At 40.0% G+C, this 24,708-nt stretch overlaps 1 protein-coding gene and 1 non-coding gene across 2 annotated transcripts in view; both read right to left on the bottom strand.

The window, feature by feature from the left end:
- CUL5 (cullin 5) overlaps positions 1-24,708 on the bottom strand; it is a 128,356-nt gene that overhangs the window by 89,258 nt on the left and 14,390 nt on the right. Inside the window, exon 2 of the mRNA XM_040257920.1 lies at positions 19,319-19,428. Within this exon, the coding sequence (XP_040113854.1) occupies positions 19,319-19,428 (110 nt within the window). The remainder of the gene's footprint in view (positions 1-19,318; positions 19,429-24,708) is intronic.
- On the bottom strand, positions 21,961-22,033 carry TRNAS-GGA. The gene has a single exon. It is a non-coding gene; the product is annotated as a tRNA-Ser (tRNA).

The raw sequence follows: 24,708 nt of genomic DNA, 5'->3' as shown, positions 1-24,708 counted from the left end.
TGGATAACTCCAAGGAGATCAAGGATTTTTAGAAACAATGTGCTGAGGCCACTAACTATAGCAAGTACTATTTCTGCTGAGATGTATAGTTTATGCAGGAATCACCACCACACTATGTTAACTTTCCCAGTCAGAAGTGCACAGAGACCAAGCATTATTTTACATGATAAATCAAATTATCAAACAAAGTGGCAAAAATAAAATAGAAAAACCCACCACATTCAATATATTGTTCATTAAAATTTGATTAAATAATTTAAGAAAAATACACATATACAGGAATGCTATGAAGTTTTTAAATGTCTTAGCTGCTTCTTACTAAATTCTAACTTTTCAAAAGGCCAAATCATGGATATACGTTAATATAATGCAAGGAGTTCTATGTTATTTAAGATTAGATTATTTTCTCATGAGAGAAAGAAAAAAAATGAGAACAGCTTAATGTGTATAGATTATTCAGTCACACGTCTACAACTCACTGATATAGTATTTTACTAGTGTGTGCACGCACGCACAAACACACATACACACATTATACCAGGTGTGAAACTACTATCCTTAGGAAGACATGGTTGCAAGATTAGTTCTTGACTGGCAGGACCTGAGTTTTGCAAGAGCTCTTACCACTTCCTGAAAAAAATCACTCACTGTGCCTAAACTGCTACATAAAAATTTTATTTTTGTCAAACACTTGCTTTTTGTCTAGGAGTCTAGAATTTTGGTTCACCTTAGGCAGAACCTGCCTTTGTAACCATCTCTATTAAAAGCCCTGGGCAGTGATTTTTAAGAAGCTGCCCTGGTAGACAGCATTTCGTATGTGTTGTCACAATTAGTCGCTATAGGAATTAAGTGGGTATGTTCCACTGGAAGAAGATGCTTGGAAACTTGTATCTGGTTTCTCCTGGCCTTTAGCAAAGGGACCTTTGTTGCACTTTGCTTTGTAGCATTTACTGTATAACTGATAGCATGAACACAACTATATGCTGAGTCCTGTGAGTCTTCCTAACAATCACTGAACCTGGGAGTGGTCTTAAAGACCACTGACAGGGCTGATGTCAGAAGTGGGATTCATTAAACATGGTAAAAGCAAAGGAAGGATGAAGTGGTAGGATGATGAAACTTTGCTACTTGCATGGCTATGAAATCACCCACGATGAATCAGCAGCTGAGTTGCTATCTGCTGAGAGAGGTAAAAGTTACCTATGAAATTTGAAAATGACAGACCTAACTCTAAGAGTTGGCTCATTCAATCTTCAATCTGCTTTGGGCATGATGACTGAAGTGAGAAGAGAAAAAGTACAGTACAGGTGATACCTCTGGTTTCTGTTCTCACCTCTGAACTGCAGGAGAAAAGGTCCAAAGTTCTCAAAGGTAAGCTTTGGCTGGACCAAAATTGTTAAACGCTCGTGTTGGTCTCTCTTCCAAGCATGAGAAATTAAAAGTTATATTAGGTCTCAGGGCTGGAGAAGGCTTTAGATAACAAAAGGAAAGGAAACTATTTCAGCTGTTTCTTCAGCCTAACTACTGCTGCTTTAGCAACCCCTCCATGCCTCCTTCTTTCCAGTCAGGAACTTGCAACAACCGTAATGTTAATATTGTAAATGTTAAATTTATCACTAGGAGTTTGAATAAATATACCATAAGAAAAAAGAGGCAGGGAAAGTTTAAAAGATGCCTTTGTATTTTGTTCATCTGTAGGTATGAGAAATAAAAATATAAAGTATTATATGCTTGCACTCTCATAAATGCTAGACAGATCATATCAATCAGGAAAAGTTGCAAAACAAAAAGTTAGATGAGACATACCTTGCTTGCTTTTCACTGCTGGTGAGTGGATTAGAAACTTAAACTGTTTGAGTATAAGAAACAGAATAAATAAATCTCCATAATGGATACTATTAGGTTGGCCCAAAAGTTCATTCAATTTTTTTAAGTAAAAATGAAAAATGCAATTTTTATTTTTACCAAGAATGTGACTGAATATTGTATTCACTGTTTTCTTTCACTATCTTCAGCCCCTTTTCAGGCAACTTCATAACTCCACCTTCCTAAAACTTTTTATCTTTTGAGCAAAGAATTGCTGCAGGTGCCTTTTACAGTCTTTCAGAGAATTGAAATATTTTCCATTAAGAGAATTTTGTAAAGACCAAAACACAGTGTTTCCTGGCAATCTACTTGTTAGGATTTCACATTAACTGCAGAGGGCCAGGGTTCAATCCCCGGTCAAGAAACTAAGATCCCACAAGCTAAGTGGCACAGCAGAAAAAAAACCTAAAACAACAAAATAAATGGACATCCACAGGTGCAATGTCTGATGAATACAGCAGATGAAGCTGAACTTTTCAGCCAAGCTGTAACAATTTTTGTTCAGTCATCAAGGATGCTGTCTTGCATTATCCTGATGGAAGATTATTACTTCTCTGTTGACTAATTTTGAATGCTTTTCATAAAGTGCTGCTTTTTAGTCTCACTGGGAGCAATATCTGTTGGAAATAAATTATTTGGTTTTCCTGAAGGAGCTCATAACAGAGGACTCCCTTCCAATCTCACCATATATACAAAATCACCTTTTGGATGAAGATCTGCCTCTGGTGTGGTTGGTTGTAGTTTATTTCTTTTGCCCCACGACCTCTTCCATTCCACATTATTGTACACTATTTACTTTTCATTGCCCATCACAGTTTGTTTTAAAAAATGGAACATTTTTTTTACATTTAAGTAGAGAATTGCATGTGGAAATACGGTTAAAAAAAAAAGTATTTTTTGCTTAACTTATGCAGAACCCAAACATCAAAGTCATTAACATAAACCAAGCTGGTGCAAATGTTTTTCAATACTTCATTTCGGTATTCTGAGTACAGCAGCTATCTCCGTCATCATACAGCATGACTGTTCTCAATTCATGTCTTGATTTGAGTACTATCAACTTCAATTGGCCTACCCAAGCATGGACCATCATCCAGTGAGAAATCTCCAGCACGGAACTTTGCCAGCCACTTCTGACATGTTGGATCAGTCACAGCACCTTCTCAATATAACGTACAAATCCTTTTTAGGGTTTCAGTTGTGTTTTTACATTTCTTGAAATAATAAAGCACAATGTCAAAATGTTGCTTTTTTTTCTTCTTCGATAATAAAATGGATATACAAAAATTCATCAATTTTGAAAGTGTGTTTTAAAATGCACACTGATAATGACAGCTGTTATAATATAATCTTAACAAAGTTGTTTCAAATGACATTAAAGACAACTAAATAAGCACTACTAGAGCTGGAAGAAACACAAGCTGGAATCAAGATTGCCGGGAGAAATATCAATAAACTCAGATATGCAGATGACACCACCCTTACGGCAGAAAGTGAAGCCTCTTGATGAAAGTGAAAGAGGAGAGTGAAAAAGTTGGCTTAAAGCTCAACATTCAGAAAACGAAGATCATGGCATCCGGTCCCATCACTTCATGGGACATTGATGGGGAAACAGTAAAAACAGTGTCAGACTTTATTTTGGGGGGCTCCAAAATCACTGCAGATGGTGACTGCAGCCATGAAATTAAAAGACGCTTACTCCTTGGAAGAAAAGTTATGACCAACCTAGATAGCGTATTGAAAAGCAGAGACATTACTTTGCCAACAAGGTCCGTCTAGTCAAGGCTATGGTTTTTCCAGTGGTCATGTATGGATATGAGAGTTGGACTGTGAAGAAAGCTGAGTGCTGAAGAATTGATGCTTTTGAACTGTGGTGTTGGAGAAGACTCTTGAGAGTCCCTTGGACTGCAAGGAGATCCAACCAGTCCATTCTGAAGGAGATCAACCCTGGGATTTCTTTGGAAGGAATGATGCTAAAGCTGAAACTCCAGTACTTTGGCCACCTCATGCGAAGAGTTGACTCATTGGAAAAGACTGTGATGCTGGGAGGGATTGAGGGCAGGAGGAGAAGGGGACAACAGAGGATGAGATGGTTGGATGGCATCATGGACTCGATGGATGTGAGTCTGAGTGAACTCCGGGAGTTGGTGATGGACAGGGAGGCCTGGCGTGCTGCGATTCATGGGGTCGCAAGGAGTCGGACATGACTGAGCAACTGAACTGACTGAACTGAGAATCATCTTATAGAAAAACCAAATGAACTTCTGGCCAAACCAGTATTATTTTTATTTATTGCCATCTCAGAGAAAAGGGAGACAACATGTAAACAAAGGAAATCTCCAAGCAGAAATATACCTTTGGAGTTTTAAAAAGCAGTTTTTAGTTGCTACTGAGCTCTTGTTAAGTCAGATATCTAAGCCTGAAAGGCTGATGATTTTCTAGCGTGATATGCATTATTTTTGAGTGATTAATTTGAACTCTGAGACTAAGAAAATGAAAAGGGATTAGAAAAGTCTTGCTTGTCACTTGGACTTAGAACATAACTATCTGCTCTGCCGCATCTTGGCTCAGCCACTGCTGAAGAAAAGTCACTGGCTTTTTCAGAATCCTGAATTCACAAATCCTAACTACTTGGATCTGAGTCTAAGCTAAAACTGACAATAGTCTGATACTGGCTATTTAAACCTCAACACAAGCTGTGCTAAACTAAAGCAAGCATATGATCAGTGAACAGGACTTTGACTTAAGGACTGTAGAAGATTTAAGACACCCTCTCTGAAGCCATAAATTGAAAACATCATGGATTCTGGCTGGACCATCTGAATCACTTGCAGATGCCCACAGGAAAGGGCTCATTCTCTGACAGGGCCATCTTCACCAAGCTGTCAGTTACACAGGCCTAACTTATGACTATTGCCAAAAGTTCTAAGTTGGGAGAATGCCCTCTACTCACTTGTTACAGACTGGAGTCACGATTCCCTTTCAGGGAAGTCTCACTGCTATGGACTTGTATCCAGCTTTCTGGATTAGCTGCAGCTTTCAAGAATGAAGAAATAACTTGATTTTATTTCCCTCACATTCACCTTACCATTCCTTGCACACACATATGTATTAAGGCAGCTTCATTTTTAACCATAGCTATCTCCAGAAAGGAACTGATCTTTCCCCAGGTAGCACTAGTGGTAAAGAACACACCTGCCAATGCAGGAGATGTAAGAGACACGGGTTTGATCCCTGGGTCAGGAAGATCCCCTTGGAGAAGGAAATGACAACCCACTCCAGTATTCTTGCCTAGAGAATCCCATGGACAGAGAAACCTGGCAGGCTTCAGTCACTGAGTTTCAGAGAATCTGGACACAACTGAAGTACCTTAGCCAGCATAATACACACACTGCACTAGGTAAATAACCAGGACAAAAAACGTGTAGGAGGTGACATAAACTTATTTTGAAAATTTTTGAAAATTTGGGGATTTCATCCAGACTAATCCCAAATCACACATCTTTCTAGTTAAGTTGTATAAAAAATTTTTTTTTTTTTGGTAAAAGTGTTTCTGTTCATCCTCCAAGTCTGGGTGACTGGGAGAAAAATTAAAAGTTTTCATTGCTGAATGGGACACACAGATTCTACAAGGCAGAAAAAAATAAAACACAGGACCTGGTGAAGTACAGAGAGGAAGACATTGATATTTGCTTTTCATAAGTATTCTTGAAAGCTTTTCCTTCTTCCTGAAGGAAAACTCTGGGGGTTGGCTTCCTACACTGCTGTGAGTCCTTTCAATTCAAACTGAATACCATGTTTCAATCACACCTACCAGTGCTCTGAGATAGCAGGAAGCAGCCCCAATTCCTACACCTTCCACAATGAACACCTCTAAACGACGTCCACACTATGAAGCCAATGAGATGGTGTCATGGATAAAGAAACTGATTGGAACTATTTGCCTTCAGGCAGTCCATCTGAAAGCAAGTCATGAACTAAATTAAAAGGACTAAACTTAAAATGCTAAAGTGAATGGCCCCATGGGATGACATACTGAGGGGCCTGTTAGCTTACACTATCGAGTTGGCCAAAATATTCATTCCATTTTTTTCTGTAAGATGGCTTGAGTAGTGCTTAGTTGTCTTTAACTTCATTTGAAACAATTTTGTGACAGCTGTCATATCAGCAAGGATTTTTTAAAAATGTCACCAAAACTGGTGAATTTTCATGTACCCATTTTAATATTGAAGATGGAAGGAAAAAAGCTACATTTTCAGGATACTATGCTTTATCATTTTAAGAAAGTTAAAAACACAACTGAAATGAAAAAAATGACTTGTGCATTATATGGAGAAAGTGCTGTGACTGATCCAACACGTCAAAGTGGTTTGCTAAGGGAGGGAATCCTGTCTTATGAGCTCCTTCCAGAAAAACAAATGATTAGTCCAACAAGTACTGATCCAAATAAAATCAACTGAAAGCAGCACTCAACTTAAAGTACCCTTAGTTAGTCAACAGAAGATGCATTATCTTCCCTCAGAACGACACAAGACCGCATGTTCCTTTGATGCCCAGGCAAAAACTGTTACAGCTTGTCTGATTCATCCACCATATACACCAGATAAACCACCTTTGGAAGTGCATTTATTTTGGTCTTTACAAAATTCTGATGGAAAAAATTTCAATTCCCTAGGAGACTGTGAAAGGCACCTGCAAAAGTTCTTTGCTCAAAAAGGATGGAAATTATGATATTGCCCCAAAAATGGCAGAAGGCAGTAGAACAAAACAATGACTACACTGTTCAATAAAGCTCTTGGCAGAAATGAAAAATATGTCTTCTATTTTTACTTATACCTTTCTTATTTTTACAGGAAAAGGTCAGTTTTCATTCCAATCCCAAAGAAAGGCAATGCCAAAGACTGTTCAAACTACCGCACAGTTGCACTCATCTCAACACACTAGCAAAGTAATGCTCAAAATTCTTCAAGATAGGTTACAACAGTACGTGAACTGAGAACTTGCAGATGTTCAAGCTGGATTTAGAAAAGGCAGAGGAACCAGAGATCAAATAGCCAACATCTGTCAGATCATAGAAAAAGAAAGAGAATTCCAGAAAAACATATACTTTCTGCTTCATTGATACACTAAAGCTTTTGACTGTGTGGCTCACAACAAACTGTGAAAATTCTTCAAGAGATGGGAATACCAGAACACCTTACCTGCTTCCTGAAATATCTGCATGCAGATCAAGGAGCAACAGTTAGAACTGGACTTGGAACAATAAACTGGTTCAAAATTGGGAAAAGGGTACTTCAAGGCTGTATATTGTCACCCTGCTTATTTAACTTACATGTAGAGTACACCATGCAAAATGCCAGGCTGGATGAAGCACAAGCTGGAATCAAGATTGCTGGGAGAAATATCAGTAATCTCAGATATGCAGATGACATCACTCTTATGGCAGAAAGTGAAGAAGAACTAAAGAGTCTCTTGATAAAGTGAAAAAGGAGAGTGAAAAAACCTGGCTTAAAATTCAACATTCAAATACCTAAAATCATGGCATCTGGTCCCATCACTTCATGGCAAATAGATGGGGGAAAAAATGGAAACAGTGACAGACTTTATTTTCTTGGGCTCCAAAATCACTACAGATGGTAACTGAAGACATTAAGTTTAATGAAGCTTGCTCCTTGGAAGAAAAGCTATGACAAACCCAGACAGTGTATTAAAAAGCAGAGACATTACTTTGCCAACAAAGGTCCATCTAATCAAAGCTATGGTTTTTTCCAGTAGTCATGTATGGTTGTGAGAGCTGGACCATAAAGAAGACTGAGCACTGAAGAAAATTGATGCTTTTGAACTGAGGTGTTGGAGAAGACTCTTGAGGATCCCTTGGAATGCAAGAAGGTCCAACCAGTCAATCCTAACGGAAACCAGTCCTGAATATTCACTGGAACGGCTGATGCTGAAGCTGACGCTCCAATGCTTTGGCCACCTGATGCGAAAAGCTGACTCATTAGAAAAGACCCTGATGCTAGGAAAGACTAACGGTAGGAGAAGAAGGGGATGACAGAGGACAAAATGGTTGGATGGGATCACTGACCCAATGGACATGAGTTTGAGCAAGCTCTGGGAGACGGCAAAGGACAGGGAAATCTGGCATGCTGCAGTCCATGGGGTCGTAAAGAGTTAGATATGACTAAGCAATTGAACAACAACAATTTTTACTTTAAAAACTGAGAAAATTTTTGGCCAATCCAATATCTAATTTATTCTTACCTGGAGAACCCAGAAATGCAAACTCTTTCTTTTCAGGGGTACCATGTGGATCCTCTGAAACTGTATTTCTTTTCCTGTGTACCTGACTATCAAGACACTACCTTCAACCCTGAAAATTTTTCAGGTGAAATTGAACTGTATGGCCATAGTTGTGCTTTGCTTGACTCTATGCCTCAGGCATGTAAAAAGTGTGCAGGGCTTCCCTGGTGGCTCAGGGGTAAAGAATCCGCTCGCCAATGCAGGAGATGTGGGTTCCATACCTGGGTAGTTAAGATTTCCTGGAGAAAGAAATGGCAACCCACTCCTAAGGTTTTGCCTGAGAGGCATGAGACCATGGGGTCCCAAAAGAGTCAGACACAACTTAGTGACTAAACAATACAACAAACAACAGAAACTGAGGGAGAAAGACAGCTGTTTTTCTAAGATAAATGTCATGGTTAGGAGGAATTAATTTTAACTAGGTAAATTTATGCCTTTGAAGAAAACAACAGCAAAGATCAATAAAACTAAAACCTGCTTCTTTGAAAAGATAAACAAAACTGACAAACCATTAGCCAGCCTCCTCAAGAAAAAAGGGAAAAGACTCAAATCAATAAAATTAGAAATGAAACAGGAGATGTTACAACAAGCAATGCAGAAATACAAAGAATCATTAAGAGACTACTATGAGCAACACTGTATACACCAATAAAATGGACAGCCTCTTAAAAAGTATATCCTTCTAAGACTTAATCAAGAAGAAACTGAAAATATGTACAGACCAACTGAAAATAGGCACAGCACTGAAATCAAACCTGTGAGCAAAAAAATTTCCCAAACAACAAAAGTCCAGGGCCAGATGGCTTCACAGGTGAATTCCATTAAATGTTTAGAAAACAAATAACAACTATCTTTCTAAAACTCTTTCAAAACACTGCAGGGGGAGGAACACTCCAAAACTCACTCTACAAGGCCATCCTGTTCTACTCTCTACCAGTACACAAGCCTTTCCCAGATACAATTTCTGAGCCCAGGTGAAACAAAGCCAGCTATTTGGAAGCTATCAGCTACTTCCTCCCCTGTGAGCAACTAAGAGGCTGGGGGAATGTGAGAGGCAGCCATCCACCATGTATGCTATTTCTTACCATAAATAAGGAATTAGTATGTGAACAATAAAGGAAGCAGGATTGGCCCCAAATACCTAGATGCATATGAAAGAAATTATTTCAGCAAGCCAGACACTTGTATTTTCCCATATATAGAATATCGCTAAATCTCTTCATCTGATAAATTCAGTTTTCTCTTAATGAACAGTAATCTTTTAATATTCAGATTACCTGCCCCATGCTGAAAACTTATATACAGCCTGGCTCCTCCTCTGCCTCCTCTGAGTCAACTCTCTTGGGGTCCCTTGAGATGATGTCTCCCACCATCCTAACATTCCCACCTAACAAAACCTAATTCTCAATGGTCAGGTTGCTGATATTTTTTTTTTTTAGTCTACAACACACACAATATTACGGGCCAGTATCACTGATGCAAATATGTACATATGCAAATATCCTCAACAAAACACTAACAAATGAATCCAATAACATGCCAAAGGATCACATACCATGATCAAGTGGGATTTATCCCAAGCACGCAAGGATTCTTCAATATAAATAAATTAATGTGATCGGTTGTTGTTGTTTAGTCTCTCAGTCATGTCCAATTCTTTGTGACCACATGGACTGCAGCACGCAAGCTTCCCTGTCCTTCACTATCTTCTGGAGTTTGCTAACACTCATGACCACTGAGTCAGTGATGCCATTAAACTATCTTATCCTCTGTCATCCCCTTTTCCTGCTCTCAATCTTTCCCAGCATCAGGGTTTTTTTCCCAATGAGTCAGCTCTTTGCATTAGGAGGCCAAAGTATTGGAGCGGCAGCATCAGTCCTTCCAATGAATCTTTCTTTAGGAATAACTAGTTTCATCGCCTTGCTGTCCAAGGGAGTCCCAAGAGTCTTCTTCCAGCACCACAGTTTAAAAGCATCAATTCAGCACTTTTTATGGTCCCACTCTCACATCCATACACAGTTCAGTTCAGTTGCGTCCAACTCTTTGCGACCCCATGAATTGCAGCACGCCAGGCCTCCCTGTCCATCACCAACTCCCGGAGTTCACTCAAACTCACGTCCATCGAGTCCGTGATGCCATCCAGCCATCTCATCCTCTGTCGTCCCCTTCTCCTGCTGCCCCCAATCCCTCCCAGCATCACAGTCTTTTCCAATGAGTCAACTCTTCGCATGAGGTGGCCAAAGTACTGGAGTTTCAGCTTTAGCATCATTCCAAAGAAATCCCAGGGCTGATCTCCTTTAGAATGGACTGGTTGGATCTCCTTGCAGTCCAAGGGACTCTCAAGAGTCTTCTCCAACACCACAGTTCAAAAGCATCAATTCTTCGGTGCTCAGCCTTCTTCACAGTCCAGCTCTCACATCCATACATGACCACAGGAAAAACCATAGCCTTGACTAGACGGAGCTTAGTCAGCAAAGTAATTGTCTCTACTTTTGAATATACTATCTAGGTTGATCATAACTTTTCTTCCAAGGAATAAGCGTCTATTAATTTCATAGCTGTAGTCACCATCTGCAGTGATTTTGGAGCCCAAGAAGATAAAGTCTGACACTGTTTCCCCATCTCTTTCCCATTAAGTGATGGGACCAGATGCCATGATCTTCGTTTTCTGAATGTTGAGCTTTAAGCTAACTTTTTCAGTCTCCTCTTTCACTTTCATCAATAGGCTTTTTAGTTCCTCTTCACTTTCTGCCATAAGGGTGGCATCATCTGCATATCTGAGGTTATTGATATTTCTCCTGGCAATCTTGATTCCAGCTTGTGTTTCTTCCAGTCCAGCGTTTCTCAAGATATACTCTGCATATAAGTTAAATTAGCAGGGTGACAACATACAGCCTTGACGTACTCCTTTTCCTATTTGGAACCAGTCTGTTGTTCCATGTCCAATTCTAACTGTTGCTTCCTGACCTGCATACAGATTTCTCAAGAGGCAGGTCAGGTGGTCTGGTATTCCCATCTCTCTCAGAATTGTCCACAGTTTATTGTGATCCACACAGTCAAAGGCTTTGGCATAGTCAATAAAGCAGAAATAGATGTGTTTCTGGAACTCTCTTGCTTTTTCCATGATCCAGCGGATGTTGGCGATTTGATCTCTGGTTCCTCTGCCTTTTCTAAAACCAGCTTGAACATCTGGAAGTTCACGGTTCACATATTGCTGAAGCGTGGCTTGGAGAATTTTGAGCATTACTTTACTAGCATGTGAGATGAGTCCAATTGTGCTGTAGTTTGAGCATTCTTTGGCATTGCCTTTCTTTGGGATTGGAATGAAAACTAACATTTTCCAGTTCTGTGGCCACTGCTGAGTTTTCCAAATTTTTTGGCATATTGAGTCCAGTACTTTAACAGCATCATCTTTCACGATTTGAAATAGCTCTACTGGAATTCCATCACCTCCACTAGCTTTGTTCGTAGTGATGCTTTCTAAGGCCCACTTGACTTCACATTCCAGGATGTCTGGCTCTAGATGAGTGATCACACCATTTTGATTATCCGGGTCGTGAAGATCTCTTTTGTACAGGACTTCCCTGGTGGCTTAGACGGTAAAGCGTCTATCTACAATGCGGGAGACCTGGGTTTGATCCCTGGGTCGGGAAGATTCCCTGGAGAAGGAAATGGCAATCCATTCCAGTACTATTGCTTGGAAAATCCCATGGACAAAGGAGCCTGGTAGGCTACAGTCCATGGGGCCGCAAAGAGTCGGACACGACTGAGCAACTTCACTTCACTCTGTGTATTCTTGCCACCTCTTCTTAATATCTTTTGCTTCTGTTAGGTCAATAACATTTCTATCCTTTATTGAGCCCATCTTTGCATGAAATGTTCCCTTGGTATCTCTAATTTTCTTGAAGACATCTCTAGTCTTTCCCATTTTGTTCTTTTTCTCTATTTCTTTGCATTGATCACTGAAGAAGGCTTTCTTATCTCTTCTTGCTATTCTTTGGAACTCTGCATTCAGATGCTTATATCTTTCCTTTTCTCCCTGGCTTTTCGCTTCTCTTCTTTTCACAGCTCTTTGTAAGGCCTCCCCAGACAGCCATATTGTTTTGCATTTTTTTTCCATGGGGATGGTCTTGATCCCTGTCTCCTCTACAATGTCACGAACCTCATTCCATAGTTCATCAGGCACTCTGAACCTCATGCCATAGTTCATCAGGCACTCTATCTATCAGATCTAGGCCCTTAAATCTATTTCTCACTTCCACTGTATAATCACAAGGGATTTGATTTAGGTCATACCTGAATGGTTTAGCGGTTTTCCCTATTTTCTTCAATTTAAGTCTGAATTTGGCAATAACGAGTTCATGATCTGAGCCACAGTCAGCTCCTGGTCTTGTTTTTGTTGACTGTATAGAGCTTCTCCACCTTTGGCTGCAAAGAATATAATCAATCTGATTTCGGTGTTGACCATCTAGTGATGTCCATGTGTAGAGTCTTCTCTTGTGTTGTTGGAAGAGGGTGTTTGCTATGACCAGTGCATTTTCTTGGCAAAACTCTATTAGTCTTTGCCCTGCTTCATTCTGCATTCCAAGGCCAAATTTGCCTGTTATTGCAGATGTTTCTTGACTTCCTACTTTTGCATTCCAGTCTCCTATAATGAAAAGGACATCTTTTTTGGGTGTTAGTTCTAAAAGGTCTTGTAGGTCTTCATAGAACCGTTCAACTTCAGCTTCTTCAGTGTTACTGGTTGGGGCATAGACTTGGATTACCGTGATATTGAATGGTTTGCCTTGGAGATGAACAGAGATCATTCTGTCATTTTTGAGACTGCATCCAAGTACTGCATTTCAGACTCTTTTGTTGACCATGATGGCTACTCCACTTCTGAGGGATTCCTGCCCGCAGTAGTAGATATAATGGTCATCTGAGTTAAATTCACCCATTCCAGTCCATTTTAGTTCTCTGATTCCTAGAATGTCGACGTTCACTCTTGCCATCTCATTTGACCACTTCCAATTTGCCTTGATTCATGGACCTGACATTCCAGGTTCCTATGCAATATTTCTCTTCACAGCATTGGACCTTGCTTCTATCACCATTCACATCCACAACTGGGTATTGTTTTTGCTTTAGCTCCACCCCTTCATTCTTTCTGGAGTTATTTCTCCACTGATCTCCAGTAGCATATTGGGCACCTACTGACCTGGGGAGTTCCTCTTTCAGTATCCTATCATTTTGCCTTTTCATACTGTTCATGAGGTTCTCAAGGCAAGAATACTGAAGTGGTTTGCCATTCCCTTTTCTAGTGGACCACATTCTGTCAGACCTCTCCACCATGACCCGCCCATCTTGGGTTGCCCCACGGGCATGGCTTAGTTTCATTGAGTTAGACAAGGCTGTGGTCCTAGTGTGATTAGATTGACTAGTTTTCTGTGAGTATGGTTTCAGTGTGTCTGCCCTCTGATGCCCTCTTGTAACACCTACCATCTTACTTGGGTTTCTCTTACCTTGGGCGTGGGGTATCTCTTCACGGCTGCTCCAGCAGAGCGCAGCTGCTGCTCCTTACTTTGGATGAGGGGTATCTCCTCACGGCCACCCTTCCTGACCTTCAACGTGGGATGACTCATCTAGTCCCTCCTGCGCTCACGCAGGCACCACTCCTTGGACGTGGGGTTGCTCCTCCCGGCCGCCGCCTCTGGCCTCGGAGGTGGGGTGGCCCCTCCCGGCCACAGCCGCTGACCTTGGGAGCAGGTTGGCTCCTCTTGGCCGTCACCCCTGACCTGAGACGTGGGGTGGCTCCTCTTAGTGCGCGACTGGCGCACTAAGCACAGGCGGCTGCGACCGGTGCACATAACTACAGGAAAAAACATACCTTTGACTATACAGACCTTTGTCAGCAAAGTAATGTCTCTGCTCTTTAATACACTATCTAGGTTTATCACAACATTTCTTTCAAGGACCAAGCATCTTTTAATTTTATGGCTGCAGTCACTGAACACAGTGATTCTGGAGCCCAAGAAAATAAAGTCTGTCACTATTTCCATATTTTATCCCATCTATTTGTCATGAAGTGATGGGACCAAATGCCATGATCTTAGTTTTCTAAATGTTGCGTTTTAAGCCAGCTTTTTCATGTTCATCAAGAGGCTCTTTAGTTCCTCTCTACTTCTGCCATTAGGGTGATGTCATCTGCATATGTGAGGTTATTGATCTTTTTCCCAGCAGTCTTGATTCCAGCTTGTGATTCATCCAGCCAAACATTTCACACAATGTACTCTACATATAAATTAAATAATCAGGGTGACAATATACAGCCTTGAAGTACTCATTTCCCAATTTTGAGCCAGTCCATTGTTCACGTCCGGTTCTAACTGCTGCTTCTTGGCCTGCATACAGGTTTCTCAGGAGGCAGGTTAGGTGGTCTGGTATTCCCATCTCTTTCAGAATTTTCCACAGTCTGTTGTGATCTACACAAAGGCTTTAGCATAATCAACAAAGCAGACAGTAGATGTTTTCTGAAATTCCCTTGCTTTCTCTATGATCCAGTGGATGCTGGCAATTTGATCTCTGGTTCCTCTGCCTTTTCTAAATCCAGCTTGCACACCTGCAAGTTCTCAGTTCATGTACTGTTAAAGCCTAGCTTAAAGGATTTTGAGCATTACCTTGCTAGTATGTGAAATGAGCGGTATTATGCGGTAGTCCAAACATTCTTTGGCATTGCCTTTCTTTGGGACTGAAATGAAAACTAACCTGTTTCAGTCCTGTGGCCACTGCTGAATTTTCCAAATTTGCTGGCATATTGAGTGCAGCACTTTAAGAGCATTATCTTTAAGGATCTGAACTAGTTCAGCTGGAATTTCATCACCTCCACTAGCTTTGTTCATAGTAATGCTTCTGAAGCCCCACTTGACTTCACATTCCAGGATGTCTGGCTCTAGGTGAGTGATCACACCATTGTGGTTATCCAGGGCCTTTTTGTATAGTTCTTCTGTGTATTCTTGCCACCTCTTCTGTCCTTCACTGTGCCCATCTTTGCATGAAATGTTCCCTTGGTATCGCTAATTTTCTTGAAGAGATCACTAGTCCTTCCCATTCTTCCTCTTTTCCTCCCATTGTTTTCCTCTATTCCTTGCATTGTTCACCTAAGAAGGTATCTTATCTTTCCTTGCTATTCTTTGGAACTCTGCATTCACATGGGTATATCTTTCCTTTTCTCCTTTGCCTTTCTTTTTCTTCTTTTCTCAGCTATTTGTAAGGCCTCCTCAGACAACCATTTTGCCTTGCGGCATTTCTTTTTCTTGAGGATGGTTTTGATCACTAACTCCTGTACAATGTCACACACTTCTGTCCATGGTTCTTCAGGCATTTATCAGATCTAATCCCTTGAATCTATTTGTCACTTCCACTGTATAATCATAAGGGATTTTATTTAGGTCATACATGAATGGCCTAGTGGTTTTCCCTACTTTTAATTTAAGTCTAAATTTTGCAACAAGGAGGTGATGATATGAACCAGAGTCAGCTCCAGGTCTCTTTTTTGCTGACTGTATAGCGTTTCTCCAACTTTGGTTACAAAGAATATAATTCATCTGATTGCAGTATTTACCATCTGGTTAACTTATATGCAGAGTACATCATGAGAAACGCTGGGCTGGAAGAAACACAAGCTGGAATCAAGATTGCCAGGAGAAATATCAATAACCTCAGATATGCAGATGACACCACCCTTACGGCAGAAAGTGAAGAGGAACTAAAAAGCCTCTTGATGAAAGTGCAAGAGGAGAGTGAAAAAGTTGGCTTAAAGCTCAACATTCAGAAAATGAAGATCATGGCATCCGGTCCCATCACTTCATGGGAAATAGATGGGGAAACAGTGGAAACAGTGTCAGACTTTATTTTGGGGGGCTCCAAAATCACTGCAGATGGTGACTGCAGCCATGGAATTAAAAGACGCTTACTCCTTGGAAGAAAAGTTATGACCAACCTAGATAGTATATTCAAAAGCAGAGACAATTACTTTGCTGACTAAGGTCCGTCTAGTCAAGGCTATGGTTTTTCCTGTGGTCATGGATGGATGTGAGAGCTGGACTGTGAAGAAGGCTGAGTGCTGAAGAATTGATGCTTTTGAACTTTGGTGTTGGAGAAGACTCTTGAGAGTCCCTTGGACTGCAAGGAGATCCAACCAGTCCATTCTGAAGGAGATCAGCCCTGGGATTTCTTTGAAAGGAATGATGCTAAAGCTGAAACTCCAGTACTTTGGCCACCTCATGCGAAGAGTTGACTCATTGGAAAAGACTGTGATGCTGGGAGGGACTGGGGGCAGGAGGAGAAGGGGACGACAGAGGATGAGATGGTTGGATGGCATCACGGACTCGACGGACGTGAGTCTGAGTGAACTCCGGGAGTTGGTGATGGACAGGGAGGCCTAGCGTACTGTGATTCATGGGGTCGCCAAGAGTTGGACACGACTGAGCGACTGAACTGAACTCATGTCCACAGGTATAGTTGTCTCTTGTGTTGTTGGAAGAGGGTGCATACTATGACCAGGGTATTCTCTTGGCAGAAGTGTTAACCTTTGCCCTGCTTCATTTTGTACTCCATGGCCAAACTTGACTGCTACTTCAGGTATCTCTTGACTTCCTACTTTTGCATTCCAGCCCCCTATGATGAAAAGGACATCTTTTTTTGGTGTTACACCACATTAAAAAAGTAAAAGATAAAAATCATATGATAATCTCAATAGATGCAGAAAAGGCTTTTGAAAAAATTCAACACTGATTTCTGATGACAACCTCTCTGGAAAATGGTCATAGAAGGAACCTATCAACATAAGAAAGGTCATATATGACAAACCCACAACAAACATTTTTCGTAATGGAGAAAAACTGAAAGCATTTCCTCTAAGATCAGGAACAAGATAACACTTGCCACTATTATTTCAACACAGTTTTGGAAGTCCTAGCCATGGCAACCAGAGATGAGAAAGAAATAAAAGGAATCAAGAATGGAAAAGAAGTCCTAAAACTCTCACTGTCTGCAGATGACATGATACTACACATAGAAAACACTAAAGATACACTCAGAAAATTACTGGAGCTCATCAGTGAATTTAGTAAAGTCATAGGATACAAAATCAATACACAGAAATCCCTTGCATTCCTACACACTAACAGTGAAAAATCAGAAAGAGAAATGCAGGGAACAATCCCACTCACCACTGAAACAAAAATAAAATACCTAGGAGTAAACCTATCTAAAGACATTAAAGACCGGTATTTAGAAAACTACAGAACACTGATGAAACAAATAAAAGAGGACACAAAGTTGGACTGGATGAATCAATATTGTGAAAATTACTATACTACCTAAAGCAATCTACAGATTCAGTGCAATCCCTATCAAATTACCATGGCATTTTTCACAGAACTAGAACAAAAGACTTTACAATTTGTATGGAAATACCAAAGATCCTAAATAGCCAATGCAATCTTGAGAAAGAAAAATGAAACTGGAAGAAATCAACCTTCCTGACTTCAGACTATGCTACAAAGCTGCAGTAATCAAGATAGTATGGTTATGGTACAAAAACAGAAATATAGACCAATGGAATAAGATACAAGGCCCAGAGATAAACCCACACATCTATGGACACCTTATCTTTGACAAAGAGGGCAATGGAGAAAAGACAACCATTTCAATAAGCAGTGCTGGGAAAACTGGACAGCTATGTGTAAAAGAATGAAATTAGAACACGTCTTAATACCATACACAAAAATAAACTCAAGATAGATTAAAGACCTAAATGTAAGGCCAGAAACTATAAAACTCTTAGAGGAAAATACAGGCAAAACACTCTGTGACATAAACCCCAGCAAGATCCTCTTTGATCTACCTCCTAGAGTAATGAAAATAAAAACAAAAATAAAGAAATGGGACCTAATTAAATTTAAAAGGTTTTGCACAGCAAAGGAAACTTTAAACAAGATGAAAAGACAACCCTCAGAATGGGAGAAAATAATCAAAAAAGAAGCAACTGTCAAAAGCTTAATCCCCAAAATACACAAGTAGTTCACGTAGCCAACATCAGAAAAACAAACAACCTAATCAAAAAAAAACAAGTGGAAGATCGAAACAGACATTTCTCCAAAGATGATACACAGATAGCCAACAAATACATGAAAAGATACTCAACATCTCTCATTATTAGAGAAATGCAAATTAAATTACAATCTCATATAAGTCAGAATGGCCATCATCAAAAAAAAATTTACAAAGAGTAAGTGCTAGAGAGGATGTGGAGAGAAGGAAACCCTCTTACATTGTTTGTGGGAATATAAACTGATATAGCCATGATGAAAAACAGTATGGAGATTCCTTTAAAAACTAGGAAAAATAAAACCACCACCAAATGACCCAGCCACCCCACTCTGGGTATATACCCTGAGAAAATAGTAATTCAAAAAGACACATGTACCCCAACCTTCAAAGCAGCACTATTTACATTAGCCAGGAAACAGAAGCAACCTAGATGTGTCCACTGACAGATGAATGAATAAAGAAATTGTGGTTCATAAATACAATGAAATATTAATGAATGAAAGTCGCTTAGTTGAGTCCAACTCTTCAAAACCCCATGGACTATACAATCCATGGAATTCTGCAGGCCAGAATACTGGAGTGGGTAGCCTTTCCCTTCTCCAGGGGATCTTCCCGAACTAGGAATTGAACCGGGTCTCCTGCATTGCAGGTGAATTCTTTACCAGCTGAGCTATCAGGGAAGCCTAGGAATGGTTCAGTGATTGGGCGTACCCCAATACCAGTAATGGGCTTCCCTGGTGGCTCAGACAGTAAAGAATCTGCCTGCATGGCAGGAAACACAGGTTCAATCCCTGGGTCGGGAAGATCCCGGGAGAAGGAAATGGCAACCCACTCCAGTATCCTTGCCTGGGAAATCCATGGACAGAAGAGCCTGGTGGGGTACAGTCTACAGCTCACAAAGAGTTGAACTCCACTGAGTGACTAACATTTTCACTTTCAATGCCAGTAATTACTTCAAACAGGTAAGCTGTCCAATCTGGAGCCAATATTCCATTTGAATACAGCCACCAAAATTTCCTTTATGTTAGCAAAAAGTTAGAATGAATCAATTACTTACGAAAACAGATCAAACCACTGCTGTTTTGTAACAGATTCCTGGCGTAAAAGCTTCAGAACAATTGGACGCATGAAATCCCATTTGTCTTCAAACTGAAGAGAACCTTTATTCTAAAAAAAAAAAAAAAAGGACAGAGTAGTTCAAGGGCAGTTAAATCAGAAGTGGGTGATTTTTATCTCATAAGAGACAACCAGAGAAATTTAAAGGAATTAGATTTCCATAATGGAATCCCTATAACTTAATCTGGTATAAGGAATCACAGGAAGAACTCACCATAAGAGGAAAAAAAAAAAAGTTAAATGAAAGGGTACAGTGAAGAATTTAGCCTTCTCCAAAGAGCATGTCTGGCCTTTGCCCTTGGCTTCTAGTAAGCAGTATCCCTGAGTCCTGGGAATGTTGTGATAAGAGAGTCCCTGGGGGCCTTGAGTCATACTGGATAATCTAACACTATGATTTAGGGAGGGGACTGGTAAACCCATATAGTTTTAGGGTGGGAGCTGGTCAGTCCAGAAATACGAACAATCAGATTTTGGGGTCATTGCAATTTGGGGTCATTTGTGATTTGGGGTCAACCTGGAGACAGAGATTACCCACATGAGCAATGCCTACATGATGAAGCCTTAATAAAAATTTTGGACACCAAAGTTTGTGTGAGCTTCTCTGGCTGGCAGTACGTATATGCCCTGCATGTAATGAGGGAAGGAGAGAAGACCTGACAACACCAGAGAGGAGAAGGGAAGCTGTTTTGGACCCTCCTGGACACCAACCTATATGTTTCTTCCTTTAGCTGAAAAAAGGCCCTTAATAAACCATAACCTCAGCAGAACAGTTTTCAGTAAGACCTTACAGAGTATTTTCACAGATTTATGAATATCTCTAACAAATTATTGAGTCTCAGTATTTTGGGAACCTCCCAAATTTGCAGCTAGTGTCAGAAGTGAGGGTGGTCTTGTGTTTAGAGACTGTGCCCTAACTCTCACAAAAAGTTAATTGAAAATCCAAATAAACTCTGATAGCTGAGGAAGGAAAAAAAAAACAGAAAGATACCCATCTCATTTTATAACGCTTTTAAAACCTTGATACCAAACTGCCAGACAAGAACAAGAAATGGTCATTCTAGACCAATCTAATTAAAAAATATAGATGCAAAACTCTTAAAAATATTAGTAAATTAAATTAAGTGGCATATCAAAAAAATAATACTTCATAATCATACATGTTTATTCCAGTAATGTGAAAGTGGTTCAATATTAAGGGAAAAAAATTCATTATTAAAATGGGGGGGCACTCCATATGTGTTAGTCATAAATACTTTTCATTTTCAAGTTAACTATGCCAATATGACTTGGTTTAATCAATAAATTTCAACAAAAATCATTACTTTTCTAATATGGCAGCACCAAACACCCTTATGAATTTCACTACTGATTTTACTATACATTTGTTGAGAATGTTGCTCCCTTGTATCAGATAAGATCCATGCACTGAATGGAATCTTCGAACTCCCTGAAATTATATTTCAGAAGCAGTTTTTAAACATACGGTCTAACAAAAATCTACACCAGGATCACCTAGAGTGGTAATTTCACAAATATTTATAAAACCTATTACAGACTTGCTGGATCGGAAATCTCTTGAGTTCAGAATTTACATGTTAGCAAATTCATGATAAAACTACATAAAAATATTACAAAGTCTATAACCCCAAGGAGACTAAGAACTCCTAACTAACATTTAAGTTTTGTGAAAGCAAATGATACTTCTTACATCTACACAGTTGATCCTAAAAGTAACTGTACTGTCTCACCCTAGGTGCCTACTTTTATCACAAAATAATCTTCTTATAAAGACCCAGGAGATACTAAAAAATTAGTACTGGGATTAGCTGTGCTTCCCTGAACAACTACTTTGTTTTTACCTTATGGACTTAAGTGAATCATGTAGGTAACTTTGCTCTTCTTAGTACTGGTTAATGAGAAATTCAGTCAGATTTGTGATGCTATGGTATATACTTTGTGAACTAATCTTATGGCTGGCTTCATTTTTTCTGTTATTAGTTTCCTATAACCATCTTCTTCATTTACTCTTCCCTCTGAGGGAAGGGTGGGCAAATGAAAAAATATGGAAGAACCACAGAAAGGACATGTAAATCTTTTCTTGACTATGACATGAAGACTCATAACACCATCTTAAAAAAAGAGTATTTTATAATGTCAACTAAGTCTATTTCCATAGGCAATTCTGCCAACTGATAAAATGAAACATAGTATAAATCCTGCAATTAAAAATCAAAAAGGTACAGAAGACTAAACAGGTATCTGAGATAAACACTGGTTAGGCTCTGAAATCTATCAGCTATGGCAAAATGACAGGAAAATCTATCAGCAAAAAGATAGGAAACAGTCTCCTATTTGATGAAACATACAAGATTAACAACAGAAAAATTTTCCTCTAATACTCAGTTAAAGGAGGAATTAAATAATTGAATTTTCCTATCAAGCTTTTATGAGTGAGTGAGTGAAGTTGCTCAGTCATGTCTGACTCTTTGCGACCCCATGGACTGTAGCCCACCAGGCTCCTCCCCCATGGGATTCTCCAAGCAAGAGTACTGGAGTGGGCTGCCATTTCCTTCTCCAGGGGATCTTCCCAACTCAGGGATCGAACCTGGGTCTCCTGCATTCCAGGCAGACGCTTTAACCTCTGAGCCACCAGGGAAGCTTTTTATAGTAGATTCCAAAAATGATGCTCAAGTAGTTCCTTGACCTATTCTCTGTCAAACTGAAGAGCACATCATTAAATCATAGCTAAATATCAGACACCAAACCTACTATCTATGAAAGATATTAATAAGCAACTGCTACTGCTAAGTCACTTCAGTCGTGTCCGACTCTGTGCGACCCCATAGACGGCAGCCCACCAGGCTCCTCCATCCCTGAGATTCTCCAGGCAAGAACACTGGAGTGGGTTGCCACTTCCTTCTCTAATGCAGGAAAGTGAAAAGTGAAAGTGAAGTCTCTCAGTCGTGTCCGACCCTCAGCGACCCCATGGACTGCAGCCTTCCAGGCTACTCAGTCCATGGGATTTTCCATGCAAGAATACTGGAGTGGGTTGCCATTGCCTTCTCCGATTAATAAGCAAAGACACCTTCAAACTACGAACTCTGATTTATGAATGTTTTCAATGGCTAACTAAAGGCTGCCTCACCCTTACTGATGTGCTACAAGTCTCTTCTGCTTTAATTCTTTCATTACACTCAGAATAGCTATTAAGTGTAGGATTCTCTCACGTACTGGCTCTTTTACACCAACAGGATTTCAAACCCAGTCCCTCTGTCCTTCTTTTCTTACAACACAACTAATTCCCTCAGAATTCACTCTTCTCAAACACACAGATGGGTCATGGAAAAGCCGATGGGGGATAACTAGAAGAATTTTCCAGGCAGAGAAAGCAACCATTACAAACATCCCACAGTAGAAGCATGTCTGATATATTCAACATAAAGAAAAGTAAGGACAGAGGAGAGAGCGGACGAGGTCAGAGAAGCAACACAGAGCTGGATCTTATAGGGTCTTGAAGGTCACTGTAAAAAGTTTGGCTTCTTTTGTAAGTGAGATGGGGAACCATTAAAGATTCTGAGCAAGAAGTGACATGAATTGATTTATATTTTTAAATCTCCTGATTGCTATGTTGAGAATACATTATAAGGGGCAAGTGTTACAGCTGTGTATAGGAGGCAAAGTTAGAAATATCAGTGATACAGACCAAGGTGGCAGCAGTGGACGTGGGGAGTAGCAGTTAAATTTGTATATGTTTTAAAGGTAGTGCTAACAAGATTTCCTGACCACAGGTATCTGAGAGGAGAGAAAGAAATAAAGCATGACTCAGGTTTTTGTCTGATAAATTTGTATACTGGGACCCACAAAATGGGAGGCCACCCTATTGGCCCAGACCACATCAAAAATCTAAACTTAAATCAGCCTGCACATATGGTAAACATCTCACAGTCAAGAAAATATAATACCAATCACAATCCTTCAACACAGCTTTATCTAGCTAACCTTATCTTAAAAAAAAGCACGAGCTTACCTCAAAATGGAGAAGGAAATGGCAACCCACTCCAGTATTCTTGTCTAGAGAATCCCATGGACAGAGGAGCCTGGCAGGAACAGGGTCGCAAAGTCGGACACGGCTGAGCGACTTCACTTTTCACTTTCACTTACCTCAAAATGAAATTCCTGACTGCCTAGTCCATCATGCCTTGTTTTTGTATTGCCTCTTCTAACGTTATATAAAACTTGCTCCTCCATAAAAATCCTTCAGTAAGAGTACTCCACTGCTTGTTAGGAACTCTACTATTCTAATCCACTGATTATTTTCCTTTGACTGAAGGACATCAAACTCTTTAGTAAACTGTTTTAGTTTTGTGATTTGATGTGTCCAAGAAGTATGGCATTGCCATCAACTGAAATGGAAAAGACTGCAGATATAACAGGCTTAAGAAGGAAAGCTCAGGAGTTCAGACAGTTACATTTGACATGTCTATCAAACAGTCTTTTGAAGATGTTGACTAGGCAGCTCAATAAGTAAATCTAGAATTTAAAAGAAAGATCAGACCAGCAAATAAAATTGAAAGTCATCAGAGTACATTTAAAAGCATAAAGTTTTTAAAATTTGCTACTGGATGAGATCACAAAGGGAGTAAATATAAAGAACTAGGCCTGAGTCCTTATGTACCTAATATTAAGAGTTGAGAAGAGTAAGAACTAGGAAAGGAAAAAGAAAGCAACAAGAGGGGTGGCAAGAAAATAAAGAGGGTAGTATTCTGTAAACTGACTTTTTATTGTTCAGTCACTAAGCTGTGTCTGTTTGCGATCACATGGACTGCAGCATGCCAGGCTCCTCTATCCTTTGCTATCTCCCTGAGTTTGCTCAAATTCACGTCCATTGAGTCAGTGATGCTATATAACCATCTCATCCTCTGCCGCCCCCTTCACCTTTTGCCTTCAATCTTTCCCAGCATCATGGTCTTTTCCAATGAGTCGGCTCTTTGCAGCAGGTGGCCAAACTACTGGAGTTTCAGCTTCAGCAGCAGTCTTCCAATGAATATTCAGGGCTGGTTTCCTTTAGGATTGACAGTTTTGATCTCCTTGCAGTCCAAGGAACTCTCAAGACTTTTCCAGCACCACAATTTGAAAGATGGGGGAGGTGCCAAAGGTTTGGCAGGAAAGATATGAAATAGACATCTAGGAAAATGGAAGAATAAATGACTACGGAAGTGTAGTGTGATTGGGCTCTATTATAGTTTGTGGTTATGAATTTAAAGTGAAAGTAGCAGGTGTGGATCTTTTTCTCCTGCAACATTCAACTGCATAGAAGCTGGCACTGAAAGG

Source organism: Oryx dammah, unplaced genomic scaffold, assembly GCF_014754425.2.
Source record: "Oryx dammah isolate SB20612 unplaced genomic scaffold, SCBI_Odam_1.1 HiC_scaffold_17, whole genome shotgun sequence".
Lineage (NCBI taxonomy): Eukaryota > Metazoa > Chordata > Mammalia > Artiodactyla > Bovidae > Oryx > Oryx dammah.
The sequence above is the reverse complement of the archived record's forward strand: the minus strand, read 5'-3'. Positions and strand labels throughout refer to the sequence as shown.